Consider the following 27218-nt stretch of genomic DNA (forward strand, 5'->3'; position numbering starts at 1 on the left):
AAGCCCAATGAGGGTTATAAAACAAGAGCTCTCAAGCCATGTTTGTTCAGCTTGTCTGTTTGTCTATTTATAGTCTTTTGTCTTTACAGGCATGTGTACTGGTCAGACTGGGCTGACAAGCCTTATATTGCCCGGGTTGGTATGGATGGCAAGAACAAGACTGCTATTATCACCACTAAGATTGAATGGCCCAATGGACTCACAGTAGATTACACCAGTGACAAGCTCTACTGGGCCGACGCCCACTTGAACTACATTGAGTACGTACATAGAAGAATAAAGCAACTCGGTAACTGTTTATACAGCCCATGACATCACTAATTCTGACACTGGCGGGGCTGCTGACTTTTCTGTTATTTGTCATTGTTAGGTCAGCCATTTATGGCTTTGTTTTGCTACCAATACTAATGGTTCAAGCATTAGTAGTGGTAGTTGGCTAAAGTAGGAATGGGGCAGGAGGTACAATTGGGTTCACATGCGTGATACTGAGCGGTGATACTAGTTCTAGTTGTGAAGCATCTGTGCAGGCCTGCAAATAGGAGACCTTCATTTCAGACTTATGCTGTCCATAGCTTTTCATTCAAGTGGACCTGAACTCTCGTACAGGAAAGAAGGAATACACAGAGAAATGCACCCTATACAGATTTAGAGAGTTTAGCCTAATTTCCCTTCATCCATGACTAATCACCATTGTAATTTGATCTCTTCAGCTGTGTCAGCTCAGGAATCTCCATTGCCATAGCAGAGCTGCTAATTTGCAAACACAGGATGTTAAGCCTATGTCTGCTTCCATGAAAGCAGGAAGTAGACACAGTGCAGATTTATTGAAGGATTTGCGTCAGCTGTAACAAAGAAATGTTTTTCTTTAAAGGTTATTATGCTGTTGCGTATCTTTTAGCCCACAGAGGAACTTTAGTGACATATGGTAGAATGTAGTAAATTATTTAGGATACCCACTTTTACATTCATTATCCTGTTGTCAGCATCAGAAACACTTTTTATATCTATATATTGCTATATATTGGTATGTAACCCTATCCTGCCAGTGATGCCACATCCTGGGCTGTTTATTATGCAAGATAAGTATGTAATTTTTGTTTTGTTTTACAGTTCAGGTGTCCTTTGATGACAATGACATAATTATGGTTTGTTGCAGAACTGAGTTGATAAAAACTTAGCAATGTACTTCCCTATCATCATTTTAGGGTGAAGCTGTGTCCAGCTGTTTATTGAGAGTATCTAAGACCTGAGTCGTGTATACTAGCGTATAAGCTGACCCGTGTATAAGCCAAGGATGCCTTTTTCCCTCAGAAACCAGTAAAAAGTTGTTGACTCACATATAAGCCCCCCTCCCCAATATAAATGGCCAGATGTGCCCTCAGTATGAGGCAGCCCCCTCCCCATTTCCAGATGTGCACCCAGGTGTTAGGCAGCCACCTGCCCATAGCCAGATGTGTACTCAGGTTTTTGGCAGCCCCCTCCCCATAGGCAGATGGGCACCCAGGTGTTAGACAGCCCCCTGCCCATAGCCAGATGTGTACTCAAGTATTGGTCAGCCCCCTCCCCATTTCCAGAAGTGCACCCAGGTGTTTGGCAGCCCTTTTTAAGTTTTAAATGTTTAATTGTCTCTGCTCAATGACACAGTCTTTGAAGTGTGCCAGAGCTTAAATCTATGAACTATTGACCTTTTATCTTTTCTTTGCTCTCATTAGCTGTTCTCTGTGAAGAAAGAGTTTTATTGTTGTAATTCCTTATCAGCGAGGATTACACTATAGTCCAACTAGGTCCCAACTGGAAATAAACTGCCACTTGCATATCTGAATGTTAACTCTTTCACGCTGAAAAAAAAGAACACAGCTTAGTTATTTGTATGCTTGGTACTGTACATACACATGTCTATGTCATCATATCACATGTCATCTCGGTATTCCTTCAAGGGGAAGTTTAGGGTTAGGTGTTGGAATGAGGTTAATATTGTTTAGGCATCAGGAAAGGGTTTCAGTGTTGGGAAGGAGGTTAGAGTTTGCAGTCAGTGTTGAAGAGGTGCCAAAATACTGATGAAAACAGTGTGACAACACAGAAATGGCAGAGTATATTTATTTGTATTGCTAATACAATTCGTACTGGGAGCTGCACCCAGTCTAACCGCACTAAATTCATACATAAAAGACTCAGAACATTGATATTGTGCTTTTCTCCTGGTGGACTCAAAGCACCAGCCACTTAAGGCACTCTCCATGGGCGACCTGGAGACCCAAAGACTCCTTGCTATTTTACGCACTGGCTTGAGCCAGGATTCAAACCCTTGTCAAGGGCTCCAATCCCACACCAAAGGCCTTACCAGTACGCTATCCAGCTGACCAATGAACAGCTTCAAACCCCATACTGCAGAGGCATGGTAGGAGATGAGCTAGTTTACAAGACTCATGCCACTATTAGGCAGCTATGTATGCTTTTACAAGCATTTAAAAAAATGTTTATGGGACTGTAGCCTTAAAGTGAACCAAGCACAATTGTTTCCTGCAGTGTCTCCTGGTTTCTAATAGCTAAAGGAGCTGCCAAGTTCCCCCTCCCCTTCCCTTTGCCCTTATTTTATCAAGGGAAGGTGTGAACAGCATCTGGGACTTCTCTAAACATTGTTGAAGCACAGTGTCCTATTCCCCATACCCCTTGCTGATAAAAGCTTTTGTTTGCTTCCCTGCTAATGTGTGCAATAAAATAATTACATCAATACTTATCTGCCTTACATTTCTGCAGTCAGGCAGGCCCTGCCATCCACAGAAGATGTGTAATAAAAGCCTCTGCTTAACTTTTTAATGTAAAAAGGTTTTTTTTTAATTTATGAGCCACATTGTAAGCAAGCATTTTTATGTTACATAGTTACACAGTTAGTTTGGTTGAAAAAAAGACATCCGTCCATCAAGTCCAACCAGAAAAAAAATGTGCTATTGATTTGCCCTGGGTGGTAAAAATGGTACTCGGTTCCCTTTAAGGTAGGATGTGACAGTGTTTGTATTAATTGCTTTATCTCACTCTGACTTCTGCAGCCAGCAATCTGAACACAAAGATTTGTATGTGTGATGAGACATTAGCCTCAGTGGTGTTTCTTTGTCATTGTCCTGCAGGTTCTCAGACCTGGATGGCAAACATCGCCATATGGTATATGATGGGACCTTACCGCATCCATTCGCTATTACCATCTTTGAAGATACCATATACTGGACTGACTGGGACACCAGGACTGTGGAGAAGGGAAACAAATTTGATGGGTCTGGACGAGCTATGCTGGTCAACACCACCCACAGACCCTTCGATATTCATGTATACCATCCGTACAGACAGCCTATCAGTAAGTTCCATTTATGTATGGGCATTCTTGCTTTTATAATGAATGAATAGTAGGATGAAGCTTGAAAATATTAAAAAAAAGGTTTAAAAGGAGGGAAGCAGTGCACTTGCCTCCAATAAATGCAACTACCACATTGAGATACAAATGTATTAACTCAAGTGACTACTCTGGCTGTTCTAATGTTTTTGTACTACTGGCTTCAATAAAAGTGGAGTTGGCTGCAGAGGTCTAACAACATATTACGCGTTACCGCTAGTAATGCTTGTTACGGCAGCAACTCTCATGCTGTGGGCTGTGCTCATAACATACACTCTGCCGGTAGAAACGGTAATATTGCAGTGGGCTGTCTGTATGGCAGTACTAGTGCACTTATCTGCAACAACCTCAATGTATTTCATGAACAAAGAACACTTCTTCAGAAATCCAAGTGTGCTTTATGGTGTGTGTGTGTTTGTGTGAGAGTGTGTAGGGAGGGGTGGTAAAGACAATACAGTACAAATAAGTTAAGGTTATTAAACAGGTTATTAATACATCAGATATTTACCGTTCTGTCTTGTCTCTCAGTGAATAACCCCTGCGGGAGAAACAATGGTGGCTGCTCCCACCTGTGTCTTGTTAAGGATGGAGGACAGGGATACACATGTGAATGTCCAGACAATTTCATGGCCATGCAGTTTGGACACGTAGTGCGCTGTCTCCCATCATGCTCCAGTACTCAGTTCCTGTGTGCTGACAGCGAGAGGTAAGGTCGCTAGCTAAACTCAAACTCTGTTTCAGTATTTGCGTAAAATATACACAACATTTTGGTTGATATTAACTGAAATATACAACCTGTTTGGCCAATCAGTGTTCTCCCCAGGTTCTTTTAGCCGGGTGCTCCACCCTGCTATTTTTGTTGAGCACCCGGCTGTCATCAGTTCGCCCTCCTAATCCTCCTCCTATTCTGTAAGCAGAGCTGTGCCGGCCCCGTCATTCCCTGTCACGCCCTACCCAGCTACTTTTTCATGCCAACCTACTGGTAAGAACTTCTGGGGAGAACACTGCCACTGCTTAGTTAGTTGCTGACCAGAAAAGGCTTGGAAACATAACATAAGTTATTACCAACAAAGAATATAAAGAACTGTCAGAAGTGCTCCCCATCCAGATGGTAAAGAGTACATTATTTAAAAATGAATACATCTCTGATCTCTTTAACTTTTAATATTGATTTTATGTTAATTTTTTCTTAGTAATGCACAGCAATTATGATCCCTTACACTAGCATTGTATTGCAATGACATTTTCCAGATGCATCCCTATTTGGTGGAAGTGTGATGGTCAGAGAGATTGTCGGGATGGATCAGATGAGCCCTCTACCTGTCCTCATCGGTACTGCCAAGTAGGACAGTTCCAGTGCAATGATGGGAACTGTACGAGCCCTTACTTCCTGTGTAATACTGATCGAGATTGTCCAGATAACTCTGACGAGGATTCAATACTTTGTGGTACGTAAAGCGAAGTTTGATTTATTGTTTTTTTGTTTTCTTTTGATCTCCTTAGCTATAGAGCAATGCACCTTCTTTCTGCATGGCTTGTCTTGTTGGATACCATAAAAAAAATTAAGATTACCTCTTTGCACTCTGTTCATACACACACATACCTTTTCCACATACAGCAATAACAGAGCTCCTGATATTCCTGACCTGCACAGCTATACCCCTCCTGGATATTCACATCACAATCATCAACGCCTCCTTTTGACCAACCTCTCAGACCCCCTGCCTAGGTGTCACCCTGGAATCTGCGCTTTCCTTCACCCCCCACACCTAAAAGGTTACCAGATCCTGCACCTACCTACACCACAAGATCTGCCCCATCCTGACTCTGGACACTGCCAAACTTCTCATGCATGCTTTTATGCAGAGCCGGATCATCCTCAAGGCAAACTTAGGCAGTTGCCTAGGGCATGGACAGAGTCTAGGGGCCTGGTGGATGCTAGCCTCACATAATCTTACTAAAAAGCTAGGTGATCATCAGCAGTTGGCAAAAACTGCTATCTTGCCTAGGGCCCCATTTCATCTTAATCCTTAACTCACTGCCGTCAAGCCCCGTTTGAACCACATTGCCCTCTACAAGTCGTCATGAATATGGCTGCCAGACTCATCCAATCTTCCCATCGCTCCACCTCCATGTCTCCCCTCTGTAAATCCCTGCAGTAGCTCCCAATCCACTTCAGAATCAATTTCAACATTCTGTGTCTGGCCAAACCTGTACACAAGACCTGCCAAATCTACATTTCTGATCTGGTCCACATATACCCAGCCACCCAAACAGTGTGTGCGAACACAGTAGAATGGGTACTGATCATTTAGGTGCAGATGCTTGAGGTACACAAACCAAGTTAGCAGTAAAGGAAAACTGGAAGTGTGAAGATTATGGAGGCAACCATCTTTATTCACCTTTACCAGTTGGCTGGCACTGAATATAGACTTGAAGATACAGGGGTTGGACAAAATAATGGAAACACCATGAAAATCAACAAAATATATTTTAATATGGTGTAGGTCCACCTTTTGCAGCAATTACAGCCTCAATTCTCTGAGGTATTGATTCATACAAATTGTGAATTGTTTCCAAAGGCATTTAACCCATTCTTCAGTTAAAACATCCCCCAGTTCTTTTAGAGACGATGGCAGCGGAAATCGACTTCTTACTTGAATCTCTAATAACGACCATAAATGCTCAATAATGTTGAGGTCTGGGGATTGTGGTGACCAGATGAGATGCTCAACTTCATTAGAATGTTCCTCATGCCATTCTTTAACAATTCTAGCTGTATGGATTGGGGCATTATCATCTTGAAAGATGGCATTCCCCTTCGGAAACAGTTCTTGAACCATGGGATGAACTTGGTCGCCCCAAATTCCTAAATAGTCTCGGCTGACTGTTAATTCTTCCATGAAGGGAAATCATTGGCCCGGCGGATTTCCAAGAAATAGCACCCCAGATCATCACAGAGCCCCCGCCATGTTTTACGGTTGAGAGGAGGCAGTCTGGATGAAATGCTTCTTTTGGCTGTCTCCAAACGTACACTCGGCCGGAGGTCGGTAATAAGGTAAACGATGATTCGTCAGAGAAAATCACATTTTTCCACTGCTCGAGGGACCAATTCTGGTGGTTTCTATACCACTCTAAACGCTTTGAAGCATTTGTCTTTGAGAGCAGAGGTTTTCTAATTGCAGTTCTTCCGTGGAATCCAGATTTGTGCAGCTCCCGACGAACAGTTTTTGTGGAAACTGGGTTCTGTAGGTGTTCATTCAGCTCTGCAGTGATTTTAGGAGTTGTGGTCTTGCAAGCTTTTCTAACAATTCGATTTAGAATCCGATGATCTCTCTAAGAGAACTTCGACTTTCAGCCACAACTGTGCTTTGCTGAGGACGTTTTTCCTTCGCTTTCAAAGGCAGTCATTACATGTGAGATAGTACCTCTTGAAATGCCAAGCATTCGGGCAGTTTCTGTTACAGTAGCGCCTGCTATACGAGCGCCTCTTTGGCCTCTTTGAAAGTCTGAGAGATCTGCCATTTTTATAAATTATAACCAACATTTGTTTAAATATCTGTAAAAAAGAATTCTTTTGATTAAACATATCAAATAACAAAAATAATAAACAAAAAAAATTTAACATGTCAAGTTTTGATTGCTTAAAGGAATACTGTAGGGGGGTCGGGGGAAAATGAGTTGAACTTACCCGGGCCTTCTAATGGTCCCCCGCAGACATCCTGTGCCCACAAAGCCACTCACCAATGTTCCGGCCCCGCCTCCAGACCCCTCCTGGAATTTCAGACTTTAAAGTCTGAAAACCACTGCACCTGCGTTGCCGTGTCCTCGCTCCCGCTGATGTCACCAGTAGCGTACTGCGCAGGCACAGACCATACTGGGCCTGCGCAATACAATCCTGGTGACGTTACCGGGAGTAAGGACACGGCAACGCAGGCGCAGTGGTTTTCAGACTTTAAAGTCTGAAATTCCAGAAGTAAACCGGAGGCGGGGCCGGAGCATCGGTGGGTGGCTGGGCGAGCACAGGATGTCTGGGGAGGACCATTGGAAGCCCCGGGTAATTTCAACTCATTTTCCCCTGACCCCCCCTACAGTATTCCTTTAAAACATGTTCAAAGTTTAAGATGCCAAAATGTTAGGTGTTTCCATTTTTTTGTCCAACCCCTGTACTTGAGGCAGTAATCCAGAAAGTATTAAAGGACACCTGAAGTGAGAGGGATATGAAGGCTGCCATATTTATTTCTTTTTAAACTATGCACATTGCCTGGCTGTCCTGGTGATCATCTGCCTCTAATACGTTTAGCCAGGTGTGGGATTCAGATACTACTGCAGCCAGAAACATCAACAGGACAGCAAGTGAGAAGCTTGCAAGCAATTTCCTCTTTGCTCTCTGCTTATGATGCCTCATAGCAGAGCGCCCTCTTTCTTTCTCTTTCAACCGCTGCAATAAATGGTATTTCAAATTTGTATCCACAGGTTGTGCTACTGTAAAAAGGCACATTATTTGTGGAAAGAAATATATGAAGAAACAACCATAATACGGATGGCTAACTATGAGCCCAACCCAAAAAACTGCCTTATTAGAGCTAATTGGGCCGGTAACCTTGGGAAAATAAGACACCAGTATTATAGCTGAGCTCTATGAATAATCAATAAGGCTCTTCACTGACTAACATGCAGTGTGAGGTTAGCGAAGACTCGCACACGTCTGGAATATTAGGGAACTTGGGAATCATTTCACATTTCACCTCTGTGTGAGCTGCTTGAAATGAACTTTTCTTAATGTAGCCCATATACTTTGAAGGCTGTGCTTTATGTTACATCGTGGTGAGATGGAGCACAGTATTGTGTTATTTCATTTCTTGAACTTTTTATACTACTATTTACCGTAGTAAAAATAATCTATAAAAATAAATAGCAAATAATGTTAGGAATTGGTTGCATTAATCAAGGATGTTTATAGAAAATGGAGATATGTGGTCATTGTTATTATAAATATAGCATGACAATGACCCCAGCCACACAGCTGAAACTGTAAAGAAGGATCCACTCTCACCTTGCTCCTTCTACTTTTGCCCCTCCTACTTAGGATCTCCTACTTATGCTCCTCCTACTTAGCTTCTCCTACTTATGCTCCTCCTGCTTAGCTTCTACTACTTAAGCTCCTCATACTTAGTTTCAACCCTCTTATGCTCCTCATACTAGCTTCTACTTCTTATGCTCCTCCTACTTATGCAGAATAGCATTGGGTAGTGAGGCAGCTGAATGCTTCTCCGGGCGCAGATTAGCTACCTAACAGTCCCAGTTTAAGAAATGAGACTTCCTTTTGCTACAACACGGTACAATTCCTCCTCTATTCTTTGGCTTTGATAGAAGAATATTGGTGCAGGATTTTGCTTGTTTACCTTTGTACATTGTGTTTTCTACAGCCAATCACCAGTGCGGTGACCATCAGTGGCAGTGTGCCAACAAGCGCTGTATCCCTGAGGCCTGGCAGTGTGATGGTGATAATGACTGCGGGGACAATTCAGATGAGGACAGCACCCACTGTGCCACGCGAACCTGCCGACCTGGGCAATTCCGATGTAACAACGGCCGCTGCATCCCTCAGAGCTGGAAATGTGATGTGGACAATGACTGTGGAGATCACTCTGATGAACCCATCCATGAGTGCAGTAAGCAGAATCTGAGAATGCTGGTTTCTAAATGTAACCACCAGGGGCGTAACTACAGGGGAGCAGCCGCTGCAGAGGGCCCAGAGCTGTTAAGGGTTCCCAACTACTAACCTTCCCTTCCTCCAGTAAAGTAGTAGCAGCAGAGTATTCTACCGTGTTAGCCCTTACTAAAAGCAAGAAGTCTTGAATCAGGATAATCCCATTTGAGTCTTAAAGAGAATCTGTCACGTCCACTGGGGGGTACTTACCTCAGGAGGGGGAAGCCTCAGGGTCCCAGTGAGGTTTCCCCCATCCCTGTGGCTGCAGGCAATACAGCGCTGGCTTTCCCGGAGCGACCCGCAATCCTGGCTCGACAAGACTTGATATATTTACCTTCCTTGGCTCCAGCAGGTGGCGCTGTTGTGGTTCTCAGCACAGAAATAGATGGAAATAGCCGATCTCTGTCGGGTCTGCTCTACTATGCAGGCGCAGGAGACTTGCACCTGTGCAGTAGAGCGGCGATTGGCTATTTCTGCCTACCTCAGAGCGGAGAGCCGATACTGCGCCTGCGCTGGAGCTGGGAAGGTAAATATTTACATCCCCGTTCGGTGGGGCACAGCGAGACTGCCGTGTGACACAGCAGGACGGGGACAGCTTTGATAGGTTCCGGAGGCTTCCCCCTACAGAGGAGAGTACCCCCAGGCGAATTTTATAAAATTACAGGTCAAACGCTTAACCTCCCAGGCGGTAAGCCCGAGCTCAGCTCGGGCTATGCCACGCAGGAGGATTTCTCAGGCCCTGCTGGGCCGATTTGCATCATTTTTTTTAAAAACACGCATCTAGCACTTTGCTAGCTGCGTGTTCTATAAGATCGCCGCCGGTCCGCCGCTACCTGTCACGCCGCACCGCCCCCCTACCCCCAGACCCCTTGCGCAGCCTGGCCAGGCAGCGCTGAGAGGTGGATCGAGACCCCATCATCACGATCGTCGCCATGGCGACGGGGAAGCCCATACAGAAAATCCCGTTCAGAGCGGGATTTCCTGTTGTGATTATGCGCCGGAGGGGATCGGAGGGGATGAGCGGACACCGCAGTGAGGGGGGAAGCATGTAGCTAGCGCTGGGCTAGCTACTTGTTAAAAAAAAAAGAAATAGGCAAAAAAAACCTTCCCGCGGCCGTGTGCCACATGAAATCATACCGGCAGGGAGGTTAATCTTGTACTTTTAAGTTAGCCAAAACTGCACTTCAGGAAGATCCAGAGCCAAAAACTTTGATATGTAGCTGCTTTTTTTCCAGGTTTTATCTTGCTTTCCTATAATTGCCTTTTTAACTTGCCAATACAGTAAGTAAGCATGAGCTTAGGTACATTTTAAGTGATAATACACTAGCAGTTGGTCTGTTCTTTGTTAAATATTTCATATATTGGAACACCTGGCCATAGCAAATCTGGCAATCTTTGCAATTACATTCTGTTGACTTACGGTAACTAAGTTTAAAATATATGTACAGTATTAAAGGACACCCGAGGTGAAAATAAACTAATAAAATAAACAATTGTATCTATCCTCCTTCTCGTAAAAATGACCTTTAAAGATATTCCACAGTTTTATTTTATATTTAAATCTATTTTTTAAGTTTTTACTGTTTTATTGTTTTTGCTCAATGACACATTCATTTAAGTATGCCAGACCTAAAATCTATGAACTTTTTGTGTAGAAAAAGATTGTGGCGAGTGCACACCAAAAATTGATTGCACAGACATTCACAGCGGTGGTGCAACATCCAGAAATAAATACATAGTATATCCAATAATTCCAAGAGGGAGAGAGATTCCAGGAGCAGCTCACCAGCAATTAAAACAAACTTTTAATCCAATGCCTTAAAAATATGCCAAGCAGCAGTAAAAAATATTGACAAAAAAACAGCAATACTTAACAGGCACATGAAGTGGTATAGAGGTGCAGAGAAAGAGTCGACGGCCGTTTCGCCCCCAAATTAGGGCTTTCTCGAGACCGACTGAAAATCTATGAACTATTGACCGTTTTTTTCCCTTTCCTGCTTTCAGAATCCATTTTCTGCTAGGAAAGTGTTTTATAGTTGGAATTTCTTATCAGTGAGGGTCACACTGTAGTCTGACCCAGTCCTGACTCAGGCAGGAACTGCCACTTACATACCTGATGTTTAACCATTCAGGCAGAGAAAGAAAAAAAGGAATACAGCATTGTTATTTGTGTGCTAGGAACAGTACATACACATGTCTATCTCATCATGTCACATGTCACCTCATGTAACCTTTAAGGGAATGATCTTTGTTTCTTCAGATGGGAAAACAAATCACATTTTATTTCAATCCATAGTTGTAAAAATAAAAAATAAAAAATGACTAAGAGTCCTTTCAGTCTACATGCAACACGATGCAATTATGTTCCAATGGCGCTTCCATGTTGGTGCATTTGCGGTTCAACTATTTTTATCGGAAATGAAGTGCATTACCGGCCAATATGAGTGGTCACGATTGTGGTGCAAACATGAGTCTACAGACTGTATGCTACTCTGTGTTACACTGGCAATGTGTAAAGCGATATTTCATGACCATTGTGATCCTATTTTTCAGGTAATACAATGGATATGGGGCTTGATTCACGAAACCGTGATAACTCAAATATCACACCTTATGAAAAGATATCACACCTTACGAAAATATATCACACCTTATCAAATATATCACACCTTATCAGAGTAGCATAGCGAGCGCTACGAACCCGCAGGGGCTTGGGGCAGGATGGGTGCCTGTAATGATTGGTGTCAGCACGCAGAGAGAATCTGATTATTGGTGATCTGCAGTATCACCAAGAATACAGATATATACCTGATTATTGATGATCTGCAGAATCACCGATAATACAGATATATTGCTAACCTCTGGACACCTGGAGCGTGAGTGTTAGGTGTAACAGTAGAAATTGGACCACCGGGGTAGCAGGTGGTCCAATAAGTAGAGACAGACTCTACTGCAGTCAAGGACTCCAGGAGAAGGAGACCTTGACTGGTTAGCAGCAGTGCCCCTTCTGAGAAGCAGGGAGCCCCTGCAGGGAAGCTGAGCACCCAAGGGGTGGGTGACAGCCAGAAAGGTCGGGCAGGCTGGGTCGGCAACACACTGACAGATAAAGTACAAAAACAGTAAGCTGATTCGGTATCCAAGGGAAGCAGAGTTTGGCAACGGAATATCAGAAGTGCAAGGTACCGAATCAGAGATCAGAGGAGTGGTCAGGAAAACAATACGTCATAACAGATATCAAACAATGCCTAGTCTGGGTGTGAGGTCCGTGGTCTCTACACCCTGGAACTAGTCTGAAGTATAACAGAATGATAACACAAGTTCCCTAGTCTGGGTGTGAGGTCCTTGGTCTCTACACCCTGGAACTGGTCTAAGGAATAACACAGATGATACACAGTATTCCTAGTCTGGGGTGCGAGGTCCTTGGTCTCTACACCCTGGAACTGGTCTAATGAATAACACAGATGATACACAGTATTCCTAGTCTGGGATGTGAGGTCCTTGGTCTCTACACCCTGGAACTGGTCTAATGAATAACACAGATGATACACAGTATCTGGGATGTGAGGTCCTTGGTCTCTACACCCTGGAACTGGTCAAGTGAATAACACAGATAATACACAGTAAACTAGCTAAGTGTGGATTCCCAGGTCCTCCTGGTTCCACCACACTGAAAGATCTGACTAGGTCTGAGTGCTAACACATAGGTATTCGCAACGCCAGACCACCAGCAACTGAACAGCAAGAGATATATATAGTGGAGCGCTCTCCAGCGCCACCCAGCTCCCATCAACCAATCAACAACTGAGCTGGGATCAGCTGACCGCCTCGATCAGCTGACCCTTCTCCTACTGGTATAAAGAGCCTGTCTTGCGGCGCGCGTAGCTCTCCATCTGTGTGCACTACTGGGTCCAGCCAAACCAGATGCATGTTGCTGTGGGGAAACCGCCGCTCTGCGCGCGGATACCGCCACCTCACTGTCAGAAGGCGCAGCGGTTTCTCCGCAATCCGTCACAGTGCCATTGCCAATTTGAAGGCATAAGTTCATACCGCTCACTGTGCTACTCCTATAAGGCGTGTTAACTTTGATAAGGTGTGATATCTTTCCACAAGGTGTGATATTTGAGTTATCATGGCTTAGTAAATCAAGCCCATAGTGTGAAAGAACCCTTAAACACTGGATAAGCAAGAAAATCCATCTAGAAATATACTAAACACACTTACCGGTATCTTATACCACCACAGTGGTTGGGTATTGGTTCTTTAGATATGTGTAGTTAAAATGTTTTTACACTAATATTTATCCGGTGATTTCATTTGAGGGGGATCCAGACACCCCTGTAAAACTGTCCATATATATTTGGTTTTGATGTAATTGCTTTGCTCACCTGCACCCAAGGACACCACTGGCATTGGTTTGATATATAAACCATATTGTATGGAGTTACAGGCTGTCGCAGGAGTGTGATCCCTAAGAAATAAATACAGTGGAGATCTTGTATACCGGAAAGATGGAAAAAAATATTTAATGGTTTTAAGCAAGTCTAGAAAGCCTGTTTCATTTTATATGACCTAAATAGAAGTTACGCCTTATACACCTTGGATATTTTTAGCCACAGTAGTGGCCTTTTGTGCTTTTCTGACTGTGGATGGAAGATAACAGGAGAGAGAGTTTTGCAGTTAACAAGAATGTTCATTTCCAGTTCTGGACGCTTCAAAGTCTTAATGCAGTTTTTATGCTTACATCCTAGTGGGTCCTGCTTACCGCTGCGACAATCTGACGGACTTTGACTGCAGGACAAATTATCGCTGCATTCCGCTGTGGGCTGTGTGCAATGGTTTTGATGACTGCAGAGATAACTCTGATGAGCATGACTGCGGTAAGTTAGTTCTTAATAAAGAATACAGACACTTCCTCATTTACTTGTGCGCTCCGTGGAAACCACAATAAGCCTGCCAGCAGTGGCGTAGCTAAAGAGCTATGGGCCCTAGTGCAAGTTTTACATTGCCGCCTCCCCAAGCACTCTATACAAAACAATTAAAAAAGCACAAGAAAACCTTCCAAGGACAACCACAGTGTGTGCAAAAAGGGGATGTGGAACAGTTTGTTAATGATAGTTACTATTCAAAGCATCTATAAAAGTTACTATTACCAACACAGGACCAGTAGAGAGCTAACACTGTGGTTGAGGAGGGCTCCTCTGGCCCAAGGGACCCAACCTCTGCTTCCCCTATTGCTATGCCACTGCCCTCCAGAGTACACTCCCCATCTTATGACTGATAAGATGTTTTGTATCAGGGTAGCAGTATCAGTGAAAGCCTCTCTGACAATACGAGAGGGTGCTGATAATTTCCAGAGTTATGAAATAACACATTTATTTAACATATTCCCCCCGAGACTAATGCACTTGGTTCAGTGTAGTTGCAGCTTTTCTAGACCATTCATGCGCTTTGAGTCCTATGGGAGAAAAGCACTTTACAAATATTATTGTATTGTATTGTAAATAAAAGTCCTTTAGCTGGGCCTCAAACCAGCTCTCAGCATCATGTTTGTCAGAAATGTCCTCAAAGCATTGCCCCTTCAGGCGTTTCTTCAAGTTTGGGAACACATAGGCCACAATTCATAAAGCATTACCGCATGCTGAAAACAGCAGACTTTCCCGAGCACTTAGCAAAGTGTCAATTAATAAAGGCTGTTATCGCATGAAAAACTGAAACTACCGAGCAGTGAGGTAAATTACCGACTTGGCTGTAATTACCTCCAACGCATGTCAGTAAATTGTCAGCAAATGTCAATTCATAAAGCCTTCAACAAGCGGTAAGCCAGACGATAATTACCGACACCTCTGGTGAGGTCTTAACAAGTTACCGACACCTTTGGTGAGGTCTTAACAATGCAAAGTGCAGGGAGCCAAAGTCTCTGTGCGTCGTCTGTGCAGGGAGCCGAAGTCTGTGTGAGTCATCTGTGCAGGGAGCCGAAGTCTGTGTGAGTCATCTGTGCAGGGAGCCGAAGTCTGTGTGAGTCATCTGTGCAGGGAGCCGAAGTCTGTGTGAGTCATCTGTGCAGGGAGCTGAAGTCTGTGTGAGCCATCTGTGCAGGGAGCCAAAGTCTCTGTGAGATGTCTGTGCAAGGAGCCGAAGTCCGTGTGAGTCATCTGTGCAGGGAGCCAAAGTCTGTGTGAGTCATCTGTGCAGGGAGCCAAAGTCCGTGTTAGTCATCTGTGCAGGGAGCCAAAGTCTGTGTGAGTCATCTGTGCAGGGAGCTGAAGTCTGTGTGAGTAATCTGTACCGTAATTACAGCTTGTAACAAAAGAGAGCTATCCACACTTCTGCTGTGCCACTCAATGGTCTGCGGTAATTTATCGAACTTCAAAGGCAGCTGTGAAAATCTTTATGAATTAGCACACAAAGGTCTAAAATACCGAATGCGGTATTTTCCCTCCCAGATTTTTTTTATTGCACTGCTTTTATGAATCGAGACCATAATAGTTGAAAAGGGCCAGGTCAGGTAAGTAGGGGGAATGGTGTACCAACTGGAATCTATGGTCTTCTATTTGGCAGCCACAATATTGGCTTTGTATGCAGGTGCATTGTCCTTCAAAAATGTAGTGATACTAGAGCCCTAACAGAATACTGTATACATCTTGTTCTGGGTTCAGCTTTCAGAATCTGTGCATTAAAAAAAAGCCTGATGGAATTAAATAAATGCTCATTCTCCTCTTATCTGTAAGGCCCATTTTACACATAACGTGTCACGTCACGGTACTCGCCCCCGCCGCAGCTCATCGCAGTGGCCATTTACAGTAAGTCTATGAGACATGCCACACTGTTTGCGGTGTGATGCAATGCGTCGGAAGTGCACTGGGCGCAGCAGAAGTAATGCACAAGCTGCAGTGCGTTACTCTGTGACTCCAGGAAGTTCACCAGAAGTCACATGTTCATTTTTTTTTTCCTTTGGCTGCACTGCGTTGTGATTGTTCCAAATTGCACCACCACTGCAGTGCATTAGTGTAAAAAGGGCCCTAAAGCTATTACTTCTTTCTATTCAAAATTACCCAAATAAAAATAATGTACAAATGATCATAAAATATCTTTTTGATAAACAATTGCCTTTGTATATTTTGGTTTCAATAGATTTTATTAGTTTTCATAAAATTTTACATTTTTATTTCCCAACATTACAAAAGTTGTAACAAGTCAAACAGTGCTTACAGATGATAAATTGCAACAGTGACTTTCCTGCTCGGCTGAAATAAACTTCCTTTAATAACTGTCAATCAACAAATTATTTATATCACTACTGGTTTTCCTTACAAAGGAGTAGGTAATAAAAAAAAACAATCAAAGTAATTTCAGACCAAGAAATAATGATAAATAATAAAGCGATGTACAAAGGAGCACTTGAAAAGGGCATAAGATGCATCCTGCTGCGGCTGCCTTTATCAAATGTATGCATGGGCAGATGGGAAAGAAAGCGACGGGATTGGGCAGATATGGGGTATTAATGTTACCAGAAAGTTTCTCTAGAATTGGGTTTCTGGTTCTCAAAATCCAAGATCCACATTTTCATGAAAATAAAAACTTTTTTCAGGTGTTTTCTCATTGTACTTTGCAAAAACGTTTTTCACATGCCCGTACTTTTTCACGTATATTTTCATTTATGCAAAAATGACGTCACTCTCCCTCTCCCTTTTTTTTCCTTAACCCTTTTTTGATTGCATGGCGCTAGCCCGTTAAAGAACAAGCGACACCCAAATACTACCTCTACTTACATAACAGATGTATTGTGCTATCCACGTAATGATTCCTGTGAATTTATAAAGGAAAAGCAGAGAATCCTACTCTAGGCAGTGGCCATCTTGCCAAGTTTAATGCTGACATCATATCCTCCCTGACTCTTGTTTCCCCCCTCCTTTCTCTTGCTCATTGTGTATTCATTAGCTGCCCTCCTCCCAGAGTCTTTTTTTTTATTTATACATCCAATCACTGAGTCACCTCAGCCTTGCTTGTAAACACACGTGATCAGCTAGGCAGGGAAATAAATGGAAGAGGAGGAATATATTATAGATATAAAAGAACTCCCAGCATTCAAAAGAACTCCCAGCATTCAACTTTTTGGCACTGTTTGGCACTAGGGCCAGTGCACCTATAGTATGTAATAACTCCAAACCATAACAGTAGAAAAAAGTTTTGAATGCAGGATTAGCATCTTTATCACTTAATACACTCAGACCAGTTGCTGTTTGATTTTTATGGTGACAATACCGCTTTAAGGATCAGACTTTTTTTTTCTATTTTAGAGCTGTAATCAATGTGGTTGGTTCATTGTGATCACAGGGTCACTCAGATAGCTGAGCAAGTGGTGGGCAGCAGCGATCATGGCGGGAGAGAGCAATGGTAAGGCCCGGTTCACACTTGCGGTGGCCCTCCGGAATCGCCGTGCCGGAGCCGCACCGCCTGCAGAACGGACGGAACGGACGCACGGCATAGCAATTAAAGCCTATGCGTCCGTTCACATGGGTCCGTTCTGCAGAACCGGAGCCGGACCGGATCCGGGCCGGATCCGGACTCCGGCCTCCGTTCCAACATGCGCTATTTTTTCATCTGGCCCCTCCGGCAGCCGTATCCGGGGCGGAGCCGGACTGCACCATCCGGCCAATACAAACAAATGGGAACCGGAGGCCGCACAACACACTGGCTGAGAAATCCGGATGTTCTACCCCACTTCCTATGCAGATTTTTGCGGCGATATTGGCTGGGGACACATGGGCAAGCATTTTGGAGTGGAGCAGCACGAGCTGGAGGTGTTGGCAGGATGTTGGCAGCATGTCGGAGGTGGAGGTGAGTGCTAAACAGCAGAGGGCCTGATTCCACAGGTCCCCCTTCTGCTGACCTCCCAGACCCCAACATTTTTTTTTTTTTTTACGTTAACTTTGCCAAACGGATCCGGATCGCATCCTGATTACCACCTGATGCAACCTGACCGGATCCGGATCAGAACCGTACGGTTCCGATCCGGATCCGGTCCGGATCCGGTCAGGTCATCCGGTCCGTTTGGCAAACAACCGCTAATGTGAACCGGGCCTAACACGTGAAATCTCTGTCCTTAATTGCTTCCTGCAAAATGAAACCAAGTTCTAAACTTTTTTTTTAGGATTTGTCTATAAATATTTATCATGCTGTGGCTAATCTTTTAAAGGTGAGAGGGAATTCTGAGTTCACTTCCACTTAAGGCCCCTTGTACACCTACACTCTGCTTCGCACCGTGGTACTCTTTCCTGCCGCAAGGGCCATGCAATTTTATGGAGTCTTGCACAGTTCATGCTATTCGACACAGTGTGTTGGAAGTACCCCCATTGTTGCAATGCCGAAGCAAAGGCTGTGGCGCGTTGGCTCATGATCCGTGCCTGCCGCAGTCAATGAGCAGCGCAAGCAGTGTGCCAAGTCGAGAGCGCAGTGCGACACGGCTCGCATGTGTTACGCGATGGGAATCCCAGAGGCGTGCTTCCTGCCGAGCAGGGAGTACGTCACTAGCTGGGGAGGGGCTATGCATATGATCCTGTCCCCGCACAGTGATGTACGGTCATATGAAGTCTTATTTTTGCGGTGCAAAAACATCAAGTGTAAAGCTGGCCTTAAAGAGAAACCATAACCAAGAATTGAACTTCCTCCCAATCAGTAGCTGATACCCCCTTTCACATGAGAAATGTATTCCTTTTCACAAATGGATCATCAGGGGGCGCTATATGGCTGATATTGTGGTGAAACCCCTCCCACAGGAAAGTATGAGGAGGACCATGGTCCTGGCAGTTTCCTGTGTGTGAACCTCGTTGCATTGTGGAAAATCGCGGTTTACAGCTGTTTCCAACTGCCAAAAAAGCAAGCAGCATCTCCTTCCACTGACATCTCCTGCCAGCAGTAAAAATGTCACCATTTGATAAATGTCAGAATGTAAATCAGGTAGAGGAAAGTTTTTACAATGGGCAAACACTGACTAAATCATTTATACATAATTATTGTAAAAATGAAGCACTTTCTTATTACATTATTTTCACTGGAGTTCCTCTTTAATGTTGTGGTGTGTCAGTAGGAATTTTATCATGTAGCAGGGTATGCCATTGGTCTTTATAGTTATATTGTTTTGAAGAAAAAAAAACGCACTATTAACAGCAATGTCGAAGTCTCTTCATATTTCATTATATCTAAATGAAAAAGCAATGTATTTCAATACATAAAATGACAGACTTTGCGCTGCCTGTATTTCAATGCTGTCCCGGTTGCTGCTTACGCATTGTTTCAGTTGGTAATCCGGAGTTATTGGTTTATATAGCATACGGAGGGATCATTGGTTTCTCTTACAGACAGATCTGACAATATTTACTTGGCAGGCTGTGTGCCAATGACAATTATACCATTTAGAGATTAACAACATACTTGGGTAATCGTTATGGTGGCCGGGCCAGCAAATGCTAAACGTGAATGATTGGAATTTGCAGAACAAAGAACATGTGACCCACGGGGAGACTTTCGCTGTGACAATCATCGCTGTATTCCCCTGCGCTGGAGATGTGACGGCTACAACGACTGCGGAGATGAGTCTGATGAACGCAACTGCAGTAAGATAATCACTGTTAATGTCTGGGAGCTTTGCAGAAACATGCAGCGCTAAAAATGAGTCCGGGGATATCTTGTAATACATGGACTGATTTTTAATACAGTCATCTTAAAGAGACACTGAAGTGAAAAAAAATTATGATATCATGAATTGGTTGTGTAGTACGGATAATTAATAGAACATTAGTACCAAAGAAAATATTCTCATATTGTTATTTTCGGTTATATAGTTTTTTTTTATAACTTTGCATCATTCTCTAATATTTGCCGTTTACACACTACTCAGCATTCTACTCAGCATTCTAAATGTTTGTACAGAGCAGGCCAGTGAACTATTGACCTGTCCTCTGGAAAGAAAAAGAAAATACAGTGACAGCTGAGATAATAAGCTTCAGAAGACAGAGCTCTCTGCGACTTTGAAAGTCGTGGAGCTCAGTGGCTTTTTTGCATAGATAGCAACTGGAGTTTCTTAACTCTTTCTGTACTGGAAACATGTTAGACTTATGTCTCTGCTCCTAATATTTTATTTCTTAGCTGTACTACACATACAAATCATTATATCATAAAAAATGTTTTCGCTTTAGTGTCTCTTTCAAGGTAACCTAAACTGAGAAGGATATGGCTTTTTCCTTTTAAAATAATACCAGTTGCCTGACTCTCCTGCTGATCCTGTGTCTCTAATGCTTTTAGCCACAGCCCCTGAACAAGCATGCAGATCAAGTGCTCTGACTGAAGACAGACTGGATAAGTTGCATGCTTGTTTCAGGTGTGTGATTCAGCCACTACCGCAGCCAAAGAGATCAGCAGGGCTGCCAAGCAACTGGTATTGTTTAAAAAGAAACATCCATATCCCTCTCAGTTAAGGTTCCCTTTAACAGTCGATTTTAAAAAGATAGGAAAAGAATGTAAACTAGAGTCAATGAGAGGCTCATTAAGGTGCAGGAGGTAAAAAGGCGCCCTGTTAAAAAAGACACAGCCATAGACAACAATGTTAAAAGCCACCACAAGCACTATGAATGGTAAATTAGGCGCCCAATAATATAGCGGCTGTTAGTCGTTTAGAGCCGCTATTTACTGTCTATAGCCACTTGTAAATGCTTTTTGGCCATTTATACTGTTGATAGCCGCTAATCACGGCTTTTGACAAAAATATTGGTGGGTTAGTAGGAGGGGATCTGTATTGTTAGGCGAGTTGGGGGTCCTTAGGGGTTACTACGGAGGTTGAGGGGGGGATGGGATGGATAAGGACAAGAACCATGGAGGGAGGGTTAAGGCTAGGCACCATGGGTGGGGGGAGTGGTGTCATTTAAATCTAGGCGCCACCAGGTGTGTGTGTGTGTGTGGTGGTGGTGGGGGTTGTTGGGGTTAGGCAGCACCAGGGGGGTCTTAGGGTTAGACTTCAGCAGAGGGAGGGTTATGTGTGAGAGTAGGGCTAGGTCATAGTAAAATATCTGTAAAGTTTACAAATAATTAGTAGTAGAATATCTGTAATTTTAGCAATATTCTACTAGCGGTCATCTCCGGCAGTCTTTTTACCAGGCGCCTTTTTTTAAGGTACGCCAACAAGGCCCTGCAGCAATCAAGTGAGCATGCTGCACTGAAATACAAAGGCTGCCATCTTTCTTCATCCCCTTTTAAACAATGCCAGTTGCCTAGCGGTCATGCTGACCTAACCATGAAAAAGGGAGGCTGCAAATGGAGACCAATGCATGGAAGGGGAGGTGGGGGGGAAGCTGCTGCCCAGAGAAACTGTACATGACATAGAAGGGCTGCTGTGCATGGATGTTACAGATGGGAGGGGCTGCACATGGAATGGGAAGGGGGCTGCTGCACATGGTGGTGGTTGATACATGTGAAAGGAGTAGAGAAGTAGGGGTGGCACAAGAACGTGAGCTTAGGTTTAGAAAAAGTATAAATGTGGCCTTGGGAGGCAGGATGAAGTGTTTGTTTCCCAGCAGTGACTGACTGCAGAGCTGAGCCTGTGTCCCTACTTGTATCCATGTGTTTCTCATGCTCCTTGCAGGCCCCCGGGAGTGCACAGAAAGTGAATTCCGATGTGACAACCTGCACTGTATCCCCAGTCGCTGGCTCTGTGACCATGACAACGACTGTGAAGATAACTCTGATGAAAGAGACTGCGGTGTGTATATAACCCATAGCTTCCTATTCTTACACAGCTATTCTAGTTCAGAAATGCCTCATGTAACGTATGAGACACAGGCATTTTTGGCTCAACACACACCATACAATCTTGGTTGTATAGATTTACCAAAACTATGTAGTATGAGGGGCAACCAATTGAAAATACCTTGAAAGGGTTGTTTGTGATAGGCTCTTATACTACATGAAAGTGGTAAGATTGAGCAACCAATATTGTATGGTGTGGTGCATTTATAACACACATAATAATAAGGAATACAGAGAACTGTCTGGAAATATCTGTGAATTATATTGTTGTCATTGGTATTAAGAAAACTATTACACATGCAGGGGTGTAACTAGTGTTGGGCGAACATCTAGATGTTCGGGTTCGGGCCGAACAGGCCGAACATGGCCGCGATGTTCGGGTGTTCGACCCGAACTCCGAACATAATGGAAGTCAATGGGGACCCGAACTTTTGTGGTTTGTAAAGCCTCCTTACATGCTACATACCCCAAATTTACAGGGTATGTGCACCTTGTGAGTGGGTACAAGAGGAAAAAAAAATTTAGCAAAAAGAGCTTATAGTTTTTGAGAAAATCGATTTTAAAGTTTCAAAGGGAAAACTGTCTTTTAAATGCGGGAAATGTCTGTTTTCTTTGCACAGGTAACATGCTTTTTGTCGGCATGCAGTCATAAATGTAATACATATAAGAGGTTCCAGGAAAAGGGACCGGTAATGCTAACCCAGCAGCAGCACACGTGATGGAACAGGAGGAGGGTGGCGCAGGAGGAGAAGGCCACGCTTTGAGACACAACAACCCAGGCCTTGCATGAGGACAAGAAGCGTGCGGATAGCATGCTTTGTACCACCATGCAGTCATAAATGTAATAAAGATAAGTGGTTCAATAAACAGGGACCACGCGGCAACGCTAACCCAGCAGCAGCAGCAGCAGCAGCACACGTGATGGAACAGGAGGAGGCGCAGGAGGAGAAGGCCACGCTTTGTGAGACACAACAACCCAGGCCTTGCATGAGGACAAAAAGCGTGCGGATAGCATGCTTTGTACCGCCATGTAGTCATAAATGTAATAAAGATAAGAGGTTCCATAAACAGGGACCGGCAACGGTAACCCAGCAGCAGCAGCAGCAGCAGCAGCACACGTGATGGAACAGGAGGAGGCGCAGGAGGAGAAGGCCACGCTTTGTGAGACACAACAACCCAGGCCTTGCATGAGGACAAAAAGCATGCGGATAGCATGCTTTGTACCGCCATGTAGTCATAAATGTAATAAAGATAAGAGGTTCCATAAACAGGGACCGGCAACGGTAACCCAGCAGCAGCAGCAGCAGCACACGTGATGGAACAGGAGGAGGCGCAGGAGGAGAAGGCCACGCTTTGTGAGACACAACAACCCAGGCCTTGCATGAGGACAAAAAGCGTGCGGATAGCATGCTTTGTACCGCCATGTAGTCATAAATGTAATAAAGATAAGAGGTTCCATAAACAGGGACCGGCAACGGTAACCCAGCAGCAGCAGCAGCAGCAGCAGCACACGTGATGGAACAGGAGGAGGCGCAGGAGGAGAAGGCCACGCTTTGTGAGACACAACAACCCAGGCCTTGCATGAGGACAAAAAGCGTGCGGATATAGCAGCAATGCTTTTTGCCGCCATGCAGTCATAAATGTAATACAGATGAGAGGTTCAATAAACAGGGACCGGAAACGCTAAACCATCCCAGATGTTCATCGGTCACGTTACTTGGTTGGGGTCCAGGAGTGTTGCGTAGTCGTTTCCAATCCAGGATTGATTCATTTTAATTTGAGTCAGACGGTCTGCATTTTCTGTGGAGAGGCGGATACGCCGATCTGTGATGATGCCTCCGGCAGCACTGAAACAGCGTTCCGACATAACGCTGGCTGCCGGGCAAGCCAGCACCTCTATTGCGTACATTGCCAGTTCGTGCCAGGTGTCTAGCTTCATGCCCGGTTTCAGGTCCAGCGGTGCCAGCCACAAATCCGTCTGTTCCTTTATTCCCCTCCAAATTTCCTCCCCTGTGTGCTGCTTATCCCCAAGGCAGATCAGCTTCAGCAACGCTTGCTGACGCATGCCAACAGCTGTGCTGCACTGCTTCCACGATCCTACTGCTGCTGGTGCTGGGTTAGCGTTTCCGGATGAGGTACAGCTTTGAGATGCGTTGGAGGAGAAGGAGTCAGAGAGGTAGGTGCTGCTGTTATTATCCAGTGGGAGGGACGGCGGTGCAGCTGTTTGCGGCGTGGGCAACACCCGCGCCGTAGCAGGTGAGGAATCGCTGCCAGGCTCCACAAGGTTCACCCAGTGCGCGGTAAGGGAGATGTATCGACCCTGGCCGAACGCACTCGTCCAGGTGTCAGTGGTGAGGTGAACCTTGCAGGCAACGGCATTCTTCAAGCTTCGGGTTATTTAGCTGACCACGTGCTCATGCAACTCAGGCACTGCAGAGCGCGCAAAGTGGTAGCGGCTGGGAACCACGTAACGTGGGATGGCCACTGACATCATGCCCTTGAAGCTGTTTGTCTCCACCACTCGATATGGCAGCATTTCGCAGGCCAGAAGCTTGGCTATGCTGGCTGGCTGTTACTGCCACGGCCCGGGGGTCATTTGCTGGCAATTTCCTCTTGTGCTCAAACATCTCAGAGACAGACAACTCAACCGTAGCGCTGCACACCGAAGGGCTGTTGGTTGTTGTGTTTGATGAACACTGGGAGACCTCAAGAGCACTAGTCCGGAAAGTGACAGTGTCAGCATCGTCTGATGTTTGTGAATGTTGTGAACCACGCAATGGCTGGGCTACTGCTGCTGCTGAGGCGGGTCTGGTGGTGAGTCTGGTGAACCCAAGGGAGGCAGTGTTGCTGGTGGTACGGTGGTACCCTGTCCTGCCGCGTTTGCCCACAGAGTGGGATGTTTGGATAGAATGTGGCGGCTCATGCTGGTGGTGGAGAGGTTGTTAATACTTTTCCCCCTGCTCAGGCGGGTCTTGCACACCTTGCAAATCGCCATGGTAACATCCTCAGTGCAGTCTTCAAAGAAAGCCCAGACTTTAACTGGCTGAGGACTCGGACCTCGTGCGTGATGTGCTGGTGCTGCTTAACCCACTGCTGGACGCTTGAGAGGTCATCCAAGTAATTATCTGGTCCTGTTCTTTTGGATCTGTGAGGGTTGTTGTCCTGGACAACATGGGCAGTATTGAGTGGGTTTTCTTGGGTGCTCCCCTGTGGCCTGTACGTGAACCGTCAGGGGAAACACCTCTTCCCTTGCCCCTCCCTCTTTCACCGGATTTCTTCCTCATTTCACTTATCCTTAAAGTACACGCTGACTGGCAGCAGTACAGTGGCAGTACAGAAATGCTATACAGTGGTGGGTGAGCGGTGTACCACTATTGTCAGCAGTGACACAGAGCACAATGCTATACAGTGGCGGGTGAGCGGTGTACTACTGTTCCCAGCAGACACAGAGTGGAAGTAAACACAATGCTATATAGTGTGGCTGAGCCGTGTACACAGAGTGGCATTAAACACAATGCTATATAGTCTGCTATATAGTCACCCCGAACAGGGTGATGTTCTGCAGAACCCGAACAGTGGCAAACACTGTTCGCCCAACACTACTGGGAGGGATCGCAGATTTTAGTACCTAAACACACGATACAACATGTTTTCCGGGGTCGGACTCTGAGGCACATACAGATGGTCCCGATCATCATCCTCATCATACAACTCTTCTCCTGAGTCTGACCCACCCACCACCTCTGCCACCCCAACATCCCCAGACACAGACCCCTCATCGTCCTCAACATTAACTTGGGATGCTGGCCTGAGCCAGACCTCCTCCTCCACATCAGGCCCCATCATCTCCTCAATGGCAGCCCTCATTAATCGCTCTGGCGACGGACTGATGGACACAACGTTCTCCTCCGGGGAGGGCTGCTGCTGACCACTGGCTGCTGGGGTGGATGTTATAGCTTGCGTGGGGCGTTGGCTGTTGCTGTTGTTGGGAGTGCTGCTCACAGCGGAGGTCTCTGGGGAACTCATGTTGAGCTCATATAGTGGTTGACGGTGAGTGGAGTATTACTGATCCCAGCAATATACACACTGACTGGCAGAGTACGCAATGCTATATAGTGTGGCTGAGCGGTGTACACAGAGTGGCAGTAAACACAATGCTATATAGTCTGGCTGAGCGAGCGGTGTACTACTGTTCCCAGCAGAATCAGAGTGGCAGTAAACAATGGTATATAGTCTGGCTGAGCGGTGTACACAGAGTGTCAGTAAACAATGGTATATAGTCTGGCTGAGCGAGCGGTGTACTACTGTTCCCAGCAGAATCAGAGTGGCAGTAAACAATGGTATATAGTCTGGCTGAGCGGTGTACACAGAGTGTCAGTAAACAATGGTATATAGTCTGGCTGAGCGGTGTACACACAATGCTATATAGTCTGCTATATAGTGTCAGTAAACAATGGTATATAGTCTGGCTGAGCGAGCGGTGTACTACTGTTCCCAGCAGAATCAGAGTGGCAGTAAACAATGGTATATAGTCTGGCTGAGCGGTGTACACAGAGTGTCAGTAAACAATGGTATATAGTCTGGCTGAGCGGTGTACACACAATGCTATATAGTCTGCTATATAGTGTCAGTAAACAATGGTATATAGTCTGGCTGAGCGAGCGGTGTACTACTGTTCCCAGCAGAATCAGAGTGGCAGTAAACAATGGTATATAGTCTGGCTGAGCGGTGTACACAGAGTGTCAGTAAACAATGGTATATAGTCTGGCTGAGCGGTGTACACACAATGCTATATAGTCTGCTATATAGTGTCAGTAAACAATGGTATATAGTCTGGCTGAGCGAGCGGTGTACTACTGTTCCCAGCAGAATCAGAGTGGCAGTAAACAATGGTATATAGTCTGGCTGAGCGGTGTACACAGAGTGTCAGTAAACAATGGTATATAGTCTGGCTGAGCGGTGTACACACAATGCTATATAGTCTGCTATATAGTGTCAGTAAACAATGGTATATAGTCTGGCTGAACGAGCGGTGTACTACTGTTCCCAGCAGACACAGAACAGTACACAGAATGCTATATAGTGTGGCTGAACGAGCGGTGTACCACTGTTCCCAGCAGACACAGAACAGTACACAGAATGCTATATAGTGTGGCTGAACGAGCGGTGTACCACTGTTCCCAGCAGACACAGAACAGTACACAGAATGCTATATAGTGTGGCTGAACGAGCGGTGTACTACTGTTCCCAGCAGACACAGAACAGTACACAGAATGCTATATAGTGTGGCTGAACGAGCGGTGTACTACTGTTCCCAGCAGA

The 27218-nt window shown here is 45.0% G+C and overlaps 1 protein-coding gene across 3 annotated transcripts in view; it reads left to right on the forward strand.

The window, feature by feature from the left end:
• Window positions 1-27218, forward strand: part of LRP2 (LDL receptor related protein 2) — a 304101-nt gene that overhangs the window by 218006 nt on the left and 58877 nt on the right. For all 3 annotated transcript variants that reach the window (XM_068245578.1, XM_068245579.1, XM_068245580.1), the window contains 8 exons: window positions 90-260; window positions 3126-3349; window positions 3914-4091; window positions 4637-4833; window positions 8815-9060; window positions 13847-13975; window positions 19592-19711; window positions 21733-21849. In XM_068245578.1, coding sequence (XP_068101679.1) covers window positions 90-260; window positions 3126-3349; window positions 3914-4091; window positions 4637-4833; window positions 8815-9060; window positions 13847-13975; window positions 19592-19711; window positions 21733-21849 — 1382 coding nt within the window. The remainder of the gene's footprint in view (window positions 1-89; window positions 261-3125; window positions 3350-3913; window positions 4092-4636; window positions 4834-8814; window positions 9061-13846; window positions 13976-19591; window positions 19712-21732; window positions 21850-27218) is intronic.

Source organism: Hyperolius riggenbachi, chromosome 7 (assembly GCF_040937935.1).
Source record: "Hyperolius riggenbachi isolate aHypRig1 chromosome 7, aHypRig1.pri, whole genome shotgun sequence".
In the NCBI taxonomy this organism is placed as follows: Eukaryota; Metazoa; Chordata; class Amphibia; order Anura; family Hyperoliidae; genus Hyperolius; species Hyperolius riggenbachi.